Source organism: Salvelinus fontinalis, chromosome 18, assembly GCF_029448725.1.
Source record: "Salvelinus fontinalis isolate EN_2023a chromosome 18, ASM2944872v1, whole genome shotgun sequence".
Taxonomy (NCBI): domain Eukaryota; kingdom Metazoa; phylum Chordata; class Actinopteri; order Salmoniformes; family Salmonidae; genus Salvelinus; species Salvelinus fontinalis.
The window spans coordinates 59970963-59982325 of NC_074682.1; the positions used below are offsets into that span (position 1 = coordinate 59970963).

The following is an 11363-nucleotide window of genomic DNA, read 5'->3' on the forward strand; positions in this document are numbered from 1 at the left end:
TTCTTAACAACACTATCAACAAGGCAGGTCCTACAGGCCCTAGTCTCTACCTTCTTAACAGCACTATCAACAAGGCAGGTCCTACAGGCCCTAGTTTCTACCTTCTTAACAACACTATCAACAAGGCAGGTCCTACAGGCCCTAGTTTCTACCTTCTTAACAGCACTATCAACAAGGCAGGTCCTACAGACCCTAGTTTCTACCTTCTTAACAACACTATCAACAAGGCAGGTCCTACAGGCCCTAGTTTCTACCTTCTTAACAGCACTATCAACAAGGCAGGTCCTACAGGCCCTAGTTTCTACCTTCTTAACAGCATTATCAACAAGGCAGGTCCTGCAGGCCCTAGTTTTATCTCACCTGGACTACTGTTCAGTCGTGTGGTCAGGTGCCACAAAGAAAGACTTTGAAAATTACAATTGTCTCAGAACAGGGCAGCAAGGCTGGCCCTTGGATGTACAAAGACAGCTAACATGAATAATATGCATGTCAATCTGTCCTGGCTCAAAGTGGAGGAGAGATTGACTTCATCACTACTTATATTCATGAGAGGTATTGACATGTTGAATGCACCGAGCAGTCTGTTTGGACTACTGGCACACAGCTCGGACACCCATGCATACCCCACAAGACATGCCACCAGAGGTCTCTTCACAATCCCCAAGTCCAGAGCCATGACTACATGGAACTCTATTCCACATCAAGTAACTGACACAACCAGTAATGGAGATCCACAATAAACCCCAGGAAGAGTAGCTGCTGCCTTGGAAGGAACTAATGGGGATCCATAATGAACCCCAGGAAGAGTAGCTGCTGCCTTGGCAGTAACTAATGGGGATCCATAATAAACCCCAGGAAGAGTAGCTGCTGCCTTGGCAGGAACTAATGGGGATCCATAATAAACCCCAGGAAGAGTAGCTGCTGCCTTGGCAGGAACTAATGGGGATCCATAATAAACCCCAGGAAGAGTAGCTGCTGCCTTGGCAGGAACTAATGAGGATCCATAATCCATACAATCTCAATTCAAAAAGCAACACCACACGACATAACGCCTTGCCTGTATTTGAGCTAGATAGCTTCCTGCCTCTATGCTGATAGACCTCTCACCACATCCTAGAGAGAGAGAGAAACAGTGAAACAGTGAAACACAGAGAGAGAGAGAGAGAGAGAGAGAGAGAGAGAGAGAGAGAGAGAGAGAGAGAGAGAGAGAGAGAGAGAGAGAGAGAGAGAGAGAGAGAGAGAGAGAGAGAGAGAGAGAGAGAGGGAGAGACTCTAGCCAATGTTACAGAAAATATGTGTGATGTCTTTTTTTTAATCATACATCTAAAAGGAAGTGTTGAGTTTCAGATAGCTTAAACACACACACAGCAGCTGCTGCTACTACTACTCCTGGCTCTCTGTACCCTCAGCCAGTCTGTTGTTGACCTCTCAGTGAGCATGTCGGGTGGTGTTAGTGTTTGGAGGGTAGTGAGCTGGATGGTGCTGGGCATGGTTCTGGGGCTCAGTGGTCGGGGCTCAGCCCTGAAGATCTGCACCTTTAACATCCAGTCCTTTGGAGAGAAGAAAATAGAGAAGCAAGAGGTGGTTGATGTCATATTGGCTGTAAGTAGTCTACATTTATTTAGTTTAAACCAAAATTACGTGCTAAATAGCACCCTAATACCCATGGGCCCTGGTCAAAAGTAGTGCACTATGTAGGAAATAGGGGGCTCCCAGTTGGGACAAAGCCTAAGAAAGTTGTCAGAAGCAGTGAGTATTGAAGTACGATGATTTGAGCTTCATTGCTCTGTAAATAATATCAAGCCGCTCTACTTACATTTCATCATAGTATAGGTATAACTTGGTTAGTGCAGCACACAGTCCTTCTGTCAAGGTCCTTCGTGAAACAGACAACAGATCAGTTAGTAACATTTAAGAGAAGGGGGGGGGGGGGGGACACAACTATTCCATTGAGGACTTAAACGTTTAGAGGAGACCCAAAGCCTGCTACAAGGGGATTAATTTAACATTACAGACGTTCTCCAATAGACCTATTACCGATGACTGTCTCCATGTTGTTCAGGACACTACATGTGCTCATTTTACTGATGTCTTTATACATCCATGTAACACTTCATGTATGTACAGTTGAAGTCGGAAGTTTACATACACCTTAGCCAAATAAATTTCAACTCAGTTTTTCACAATTCCCGACATTTAATCCTAGTAAAAAATCCCCTGTCTTAGATAAGTTAGGATCACCACTTTATTGTAAGAATGTGAAATGTCAGAATAAGTGTAGAGAGAATGATTTATTTCAGCTTTTATTTCATTCGTTACATTTCCAGTGGGTCAGAAGTTTACATACACTCAATTAGTATTTGGTAGCATTGCCTTTAAATTGTTTAACTTGGGTCAAATGTTTCGGGTAGCCTTCCACAAGCTTCCCACAATAAGTTGGGTGAATTGTGACCCATTCCTCCTGACAGAGCTGTTGTAACTGAGTCAGGTTTGTAAGCCTCCTTGCTCACACCCGCTTTTTCAGTTCTGCCCACACATTTTCTAGAGGATTGAGGTCAGGGCTTTGTGATGGCCACTCCAATACCTTGACTTTGTTGTCCTTAAGCCATTTTGCCACAACTTTGGAAGTATGCTTGGGGTCATTGTCCATTTGGAAGACCCATTTGCGACCAAGCTTTAACTTCCTGACTGATGTCTTGAGATGTTGCTTCATTATATCCACATAATTTTCCTTTCTCATGAAGTCATCTATTTTGTGAAGTGCACCACAACATGATGCTGCCACCCCTGTGCTTCACGGTTGGGATGGTTTTCTTCAGCTTGCAAGCCTCCCCTTTTTCCTCCAAACATAACGATGGTCATTATGTCCAAACAGTTCTATTTTTGTTTCATCAGACCAGAATACATTTCTCCAAAAAGTACGATCTTTATCACCATGTGCAGTTGCAAACCGTAGTCTGGATTTTTTAATGGCGATTTTGGAGCAGTGGCTTCTTCCTTGCTTAGCGGCCTTTCAGGTTATGTCGATATAGAACTCATTTTACTCGTCTCTTCTGACCCACTGGAATTGTGATACAGTGAATTATAAGTGAAATAATCTGTCTGTAAACAATTGTTGGAAAAATGACTTGTGTCATGCACAAAGTAGATGTCCTTAACCGACTTGCCAAAACTATAGTGTGTTTAACAAGAAATATGTGGAGTGGTTGAAAAACGAGTTTTAATGACTCCATCCTAAGTGTATTTAAACTTCCGACTTCAACTGTATGTAGATGTTGAATCCTTTATAATTTATGTAGAAACTAGATGTGGTTGTTGCATTTACAGTCTGCCGTTACGGTCTCTTTTGTGGTGTTCCTGCTAACAGTGAGTTTCGCAGTCGGTTCTGCAAACAGTGGTTGACATTTTGAACCTTAGACTCTGTACCGTACATGTTAACTAGTTAGACTAGTTAACCGCAGTGTGTCACATTCATTACCTCACCACTATGACTTTAGCGTAATAAACCTATACAGGACCCCTCGGAAACGAGATGGTGCATGTAAAGGGCATCAAACCTGTCATTACAGTTTACATTAATAGATAATGCTGTGCATATACTGCGTGGGTAATGCTGTGCGTGTAATGCATAGATAATGATGTCAGTGTATTGTATAGATAACGCTGTCTGTGCAATGTATAGATAATGCTGTCCGTGTAATGTATAGATAATGCAGCGTATGTAATGTATAGATAATGCTGTCCGTGCAATGTATAGATAATGATGTGTGTGTAATGTATAGATAATGTTGTGTGTGTAATGTATAGATGACGCTGTCTGTGTAATGTATAGATAATGCTGTGCATGTAATGTATAGATTATGTTGTCCGTGTAATGTATAGATAATGCTGTCCGTGTAATGTATATATAACGCTGTCTGTGTAATATATAGATAATGCCGTATATGTAATGTATAGATAATGCTGTCCATGTAATGTATAGATAATGCTGTACGTGCAATGTATAGATAATGCAGTGTATGTAACGTATAGATAATGTGGGCCATGTAATATATAGATAACGCTGTCCGTGTAATGTATAGATAATGCAGTGTATGTAACGTATAGATAATGTGGGCCATGTAATATATAGATAATGCTGGTCATGTAGTGTATAGATAATGCGGTCCATGTACTGTATATATATTGCTGTCCATGTAATGTATAGATAATGATGTGCATGTACTGTATAGATAATGCTGTCCGTGTACTGTATGGATAATGATGTGCATGTACTGTATAGATAATGCTGTCCATGTAATGTATAGATAATGATGTGCATGTACTGTATAGATAATGCTGTCCGTGTACTGTATGGATAATGATGTGCATGTACTGTATAGATAATGCTGTCCGTGTACTGTATGGATAATGCCGTGCATGTAATGTATGGACATCAGTAACACTCAGGATATGTATTTGATTATTTTATAGTTCCAGTTACTGGTGTGTTTTGTTGACAAAAGCAAAAGACCCCTGAACTGTAGTGTGTAGAAATGCATTCCATGGAAAGCAGAGGTGAGGAAGGTGATTGTACAGATGTTACAACATCCTTCAGAATATGGAAGTAAAGAAGGTGTCCCGACCTCAACGGGACAACCTATTGGTGCAATAAACAAACAAAAGACACCTGAACTGGGTATAAATGTGTTCCATAGAAAGCAGAAGTAAGCAGGGGGATCTGGTGTGACAACATTCTTTAGAAAACAGAACAGAGACTGAGTGAGGTCAGGTTAGCGTGAGAATTGGATCTGTGACAATAACTATATTATATAACTCATGAAGTACACTCTGTGGTGGACGTTCTCCTCTATGGGAAATTAAACTTCCTGTATATTAAAAGTACACTACTGTTCAAAAGTTTGGGGTCACTTCGAAATGTCCTTGTTTTTGAAAGAAAAGCCATTTTTTTGTCCATTTAAAATAACATCAAATTGATCAGAAATACAGTGTAGACATTGTTAATGTTGTAAATGACTATTGTAGCTGGATACGGATGATTTGCTATTGAATATCTACATAGGCGTACAGAGGCCCATTATCAGCAGCCATCACTCCTGTGTTCCAATGGCACGCTGTGTTAGCTAATCCACGTTTAATTTCCCATAGAGGAGAACATCCACCACATAGTGAAACCCTGGACATCTGGAGGAAGTACATGATGTTCAGTTGAGGTTTCTCATTCACATGTACCAGCATCTCTATCCAGTGTACTAAAAGCTGTCTCTATATTGCAGCTGATCGCTCGCTGTGACATCATGCTGGTGATGGAGATCAAAGATCTCAGTGGGAAGGCTTTCCCTCAGCTCATGACCAAACTCAACAGGTAAGGATGACCTGGGCCTGAAAGACACAGTTAAAATAACAATGGCTGGTGTGATGGCCAAGACCTGAAAGACATACTCCCCTGTTACAATAACACTTGTGTGTACTAGTCTGGGTATTGTAAAAAAGTGTTGGGGAAGCTACTCTGAAAATGTAGTTTACCAAACTACCAATTACAGTGCATTCGGAATGTATTCAGACCCCTTGACTTTTTCTACATTTTGTCACGTTACAGCCTTATTATAAAATGGATTAAATTGTTTTTCTTCCTCATCAATCTACATAAAATACCCCATAATGACAAAACAAAAAACAGGTTTTTAGACATATCATATTTACATAAATATTCAGACCCTTTAATCAGTACTTTGTTGAAGCACCTTTGGCATTGATTACAGCCTCAAGTCTTCTTGGGTATGACGCTACAAGTTTAGCACACCTGTATCTGGGAAGTTTCTCCCATTTTTCTCTGCACTCCTGCGTTGTCTTGGCTGTGTGCTTAGGGTCGTTGTCCTGCTAGAAGATTTACCTTCGCCCCCAGTCTGAGGTCCTGAGCAGATCTCTCTGTACTTTGCTTCGTTCATCTTTCCCTTGATCCTGACTAGTCTCCCAGTCCCTGCCGCTGAAAAACATCCCCACAGCATGATGCTGCCACCACCATGCTTCACCGTAGGGACATGACATGACACTTGGCATTCAGGCCAAAGAATTCAATCTTGGTTTCACCAGACCAGAGAATCTGGTTTCTTATGGTCTGAGAGTCCTTTAGGTGCCTTTTGGCAAACTCCAAGCAGTCTGTCATGTGCCTTTTACTGAGGACTGGCTTCCGTCTGGACACTCTACCATAAAGGCCTGATTGGTGGAGTGCTGCAGAGATGGTTGTCCTTCTGGAAGGTTCTCCCATCTCCACAGAGGAACTCTGGAGCTCTGTCAGAGTGACCATCGGGTTCTTGGTCACCTCCCTGACCAAGGCCCTTCTTCCCCGATTGCTCAGTTTGGCCGGGGCGGCCAGCTCTAGGAAGAATCTTGGTGGTTTCTAAAAACCTGTTTTCGCTTTGCCATTACAAGGTATTGTGTGTAGCTTGATGAGAGAAAAAAAATCATATTTAATCCAGTTTAGAATAAGGTTGTAACGTAACAAAAATGTGGAAAATATCAAGAAGTCTGAATAGTTTCTGAATACACTGTACTTAACACTGGAATACTTTAAGATACCCTTAAGAAAAATATAGTTTGCTTTAACTGAAGTTACTTTGAAAAAGTAGTTCATTACATCCAAACTACTTTGTGAAAAAATTATCATGTCTAAATCTAAAGTGGCATAGACGACAAACAAACAAGAACAGATCACTTTGGAATCAGATGTGATCACTCTGGATTCAGATGTTAACAGAATGTGTAAATTAGCCTATTAAACACAAAAAAAAAGTGTTTCAAGTGAGAAGAAGACAGGTCTGATGCTGAAAAAGAAAGGACGTTTTTTTACATACTTCACTCATATTTTATATTATTTTGGCCCCCCCCAAAAAGTTGTGTGTAGTTAGCTACGGCATTACAGGTCAAAAAGGTAATTAACTAGTGAAAACACGACCTGGATTTACACACAGTTCAACTACCACCAAGCTACTGCAGAATATAGTTAAATTTCTAGTTGAATTACATTTAGTTCACTACTCCCCAACACTGTCAATAAAGTACATTAAGTTGTTCATCCATTCATTCATTTGTTTGATGGTTCATTCATTGGTTCATTCATGTATTAATTCATCTATTTACCCATCCATCCAACCATCCCCCCTGCTCCCTCTGTCCTCTGCAGTGACTACAGCTCCAGGAAGAATGAGTATAACTATGTGATCAGTGACAGACTGGGACGTAAGTCTTACAAGGAGCAGTATGCCTTTATCTACAGGTAAGACTTACAGGGAGTAGTACCCTTTATCTAAAAGTAAGACTTACAGGGAGTAGTACCCTTTATCTACAGGTAAGACTTACAGGGATTAGTACCCTTTATCTACAGGCAAGTCTTACAGGGAGTAGTACCCTTTATTTACAGGCAAGTCTTACAGGGAGTAGTACCCTTTATCTACAGGTAAGACTTACAGGGATTAGTACCCTTTATCTACAGGCAAGTCTTACAGGGAGTAGTACCCTTTATCTACAGGCAAGTCTTACAGGGAGTAGTACCCTTTATCTACAGGCAGGTCTTACAGGGAGTAGTACCCTTTATCTACAGGCAAGTCTTACAGGGAGCAGTACCCTTTATCTACAGGCAAGTCTTACAGGGAGCAGTACCCTTTATCTACAGGCAAGTCTTACAGGGAGTAGTACCCTTTATCTACAGGCACGTCTTACAGGGAGTAGTACCCTTTATCTACAGACAAGTCTTACAATTTTGCCTGTGCTTACAGTTGTATTATGTACATTTTTATCCTAAAAAAAACTTTAGTCCTTGCCAATGACAAGCATACTGATAACATGATGCAGCATCACCATGCTTGAAAATATGAAGAGTGGTATATTATGATGTATTGTGTTGTATTTGCCCCAAACATAACGCTTTGTATTCAGGACAAAACGTTAATTTCTTTGCCACATTTTTTGCAGTATTACTTTAGTGCCTTGTTGCAAACAGGATGCATGTTTTGGAATATTTTTATTCTGTACCGGCTTCCTCCTTTTCATTCTGTAATTTAGGTTAGTATTGTGGAGTAACTACAATGTTGTTGATCCATCCTCAGTTTTCTCCTATCACAGCCATTAAACTCTGTAACTGTTTTAAAGTCACCATTGGCCTCATGGTGAAATCCCTGAGCAGTTTCCTTCTTCTCTGACTGGGTGTATTGATACACCATCCAACGCCTAATTAATAACTTCACCATGCTCAAAGGGATATTCAGTTTCTCCCTTTATTGATCAGTCTACCAATAGACTGCATCAAAAAAGGCATTGAAAAAGATTTTTAAAAAGAGGCATTGAAAAAGCTGCCTGGGCTTTGTGTTTGAAATTCACTACTCGATTGAGAGACCTTACAGATAATTCTATGTGTTGGGGTACAGAGATGAGGTAGTCATTCAAAAATCATGTTAACCACTATTATTGAACACAAAATGAGTCCATGCAACTTATTATGCTATTTTTTAAGCACATTTTTACTTCTGAATTTATTGAGGTTTGTCATGACAAAGGGGTTTAATACTTATTGACTCAAGACATTTCAGTTTTTAATTTTGTATTAATTTCTAAAAAAAAATCTACAAACAACATTCATTCCACTTTGACATGATGGGCTATTGTGTGTAGATCAGTGACACAAAATCTAAATGTCATCCATTTTAAATACAGTCTGTAACAACAAAATCTGGGAAAATTAAAGGGGTGTGAATACTTTGATAAAGTACTTTGATAAAGTTTAAGAATATGACGTTATGATAGCCTGAATGTGAAAATCGGTTTGGTGTCTCTAGCTTGAACGGTTCAAGAGTTACTGGTGGTGAGTTATTTTATAGAAATGTATGCACATTTATATAAGTATAGTTGATAAAAGATTTTAAGATGTTGAAGTTAGGATAGCCTGAACATGTGAAAGTCGGTTTGATGTCTCTAGCTTGAACGGTTCAAGAGTTACTATTGGCAAGTGATTTTATGCTAATTAATGTAAATGTAGATAGTTATAGTTGATCAAATAATTTAGGATAGCCTGCATGTTTTAAAGTTATTGTAGTTTAATTGGCCAAGATGCATGTCCATTTTGAATAGCTACCTCTGTATTCCTATGGTTCTCATTCAAACCCATGTAAATTTATGCAAATGCGAGCAATCTAATTTGGGTCAGTTTGAACATCTCAACATTGTTTTGGAGTTCATAGCTAAAATGGTGGAAGAGGAGCTACTGTAGGCACAGATAGAACAATGAGACAGATATTTCACTGGATGTATAAATGTGAAGCATCCGGATGGCGTTTCCACTCACTACCAAATATGGTAGTGAGAGGAAACCAACTGGCGGGCAGTGGAACAAGATGGATTTTGGCCGACATTCTGCACATTTTCTCATTAATTAAACATTTGATCACAATACAGTTTTCTGTTTGCAAAACTAGAATCTGTTGTGGACTAAGTTTTTTGTAGACTTTTACCCTTTACAAAAGTTGTTAAAAATCACACTGTTTAAAAGGAGCGCAAAGGCGAATTGAGTTATTGCACACGCGCACTTCACAGAGTAGGCGTTCCCTAACGGAAATATGCAGATATGTACTACAACGTGCCAATAGGATATCGCTAGCCAGTGCTTGGCTCTGCCCCCTCTTTGCTTGATCTACTCATTTGTTCACATTGGAAACTTTAAGCTGTGGTCTATCTTGGTTTAGTTGTAAAAATATTTGCTGTAAGTCTAGAATAATTTTATTGTATTACCATTCAAGTCTATGGGTCTTTTTTTGCTATTGAAATGCATGGAGAGCTCATTTAAATGTAGCTGTCGTTCCAAAAGTATTAATGCTAACCATTGGAGCGGCAGGTAGCCTAGCGCGTTGGGCTAGAAACCGAAAGGTTGCTGGATCGAATCCCCGCGCTGACAAGGTAAAAATATGTAGTTCTACCCCTGAACAAGGCAGTTAACCCACTGTTCCCCGGTAGGCCGTCATTGTAAATAAAAATGTGTTCTTAACTAGTTAAATAACTAATTTTAAAAACAGTATGACCAAATGTTGCTATGGTGACCAGGGAATAATCACCAACAAAATCACGTGACTCGTGTAGGTAGTGGAAATGATTATGATTTCAATATTTGGTCAATCTAATTTAAAACTTTAGTTACAAAAATGGAAATGTCCTGAAGAAAATGTGATGTTGTTGCTCCTCTAAGTGTTTTTCATGGTCATTAAAGAAGTGGAGGTGATAAGGTTTTCATAGTTATACTGACGTATTTTGGGTTGGTTTGTAGGTGTGGAGTTATTATTGTGGATTATATTGGGCGAGTTGTAATGGTAGTGGTAGTTGTGGTGACTGTGGCATTAGTAGTAGTAGTTGTAGTAGTAGTAGTTACTGCAGTAGCAGTAGTATGAGTAGTTAACTTCAATAAATGCTAGAATTTACCACAGTTGACTCAGTCTGTACGCCCTGGACTAGCAATGCCCTGGACCAGAGCTAGCGCGGACCCTGGACTAGAGCTAGTTAGTGTAGACCAGACCTAGCTAGCTACTATCTATGTCCTGGACACGAGCTAGTTTGTGCAGACGAGAGCTAGACCACAGCTAGTGTGGACCAGAGTTAGACTAGAGCTAATGCGGACCAGAGCTAGCTAACTGTAACAGTATAACTTTACGGCGTCCCCTCGCCCCGACACGGGCGCGAACCAGGGACCCTCTGCACACATCAACAAAAGTCACCCACGAAGCGTCGTTACCCATCGCTCCACAAAAGCCGCGGCCGTGGCCTTTGCAGAGCAAGGGGCAACACTACTTAATTCTCAGAGCAAGTGACGTAACTGATTGAAATGCTACTAGCGCGTACCCGCTAACTAGCTAGCCATTTCACATCCGTTACATAACTACTATCTACGCCCTGTACAAAAGCTAGTTAGTGCAGACGTTAGCTAGACCAGAGCTAGCTGGCTACTAGCTACACTCTGGACCGGAGCTGGCCCAGAGCTAGTTAGTGCAGACCAGAACTAGACCACAACTAGTGCGGACCAGAGTTGGACCAGAGCTAGTGTGGATCAGAACTAGCTAGCTACTATACGCCCTGGACAAGAGTTAGTTAGTGCAGACCAGAGCTAGATCATTGCTATAGGGTCTCATACCCAACTCTGTTGCTCGGCAACATTGGCTCAAAACATTGCCAGTGTATCATCAGCTATAAGCAACTCAACACGTTACATGTATCAACTACCACTATTACCACTACAAGTCTCCCATTGTAATATCAGTTCCTGCTCTATGATATGGACACTTTGTCAAAATCTTAAGGATTTAGCTTTCTTTTAGACCTGTTATAAA

At 40.4% G+C, this 11363-nt stretch overlaps 1 protein-coding gene across 1 annotated transcript in view; it reads left to right on the forward strand.

Moving 5' to 3' along the window:
• Positions 1-1309: 1309 nt before the first annotated feature.
• LOC129815823 (deoxyribonuclease gamma-like) overlaps positions 1310-11363 on the forward strand; it is a 17674-nt gene continuing 7620 nt past the window's right edge. Inside the window, exons 1-3 of the mRNA XM_055869962.1 lie at positions 1310-1602; positions 5277-5365; positions 7184-7276. Of these exons, the coding sequence (XP_055725937.1) occupies positions 1438-1602; positions 5277-5365; positions 7184-7276 (347 nt within the window). The 5' untranslated portion in view covers positions 1310-1437. The remainder of the gene's footprint in view (positions 1603-5276; positions 5366-7183; positions 7277-11363) is intronic.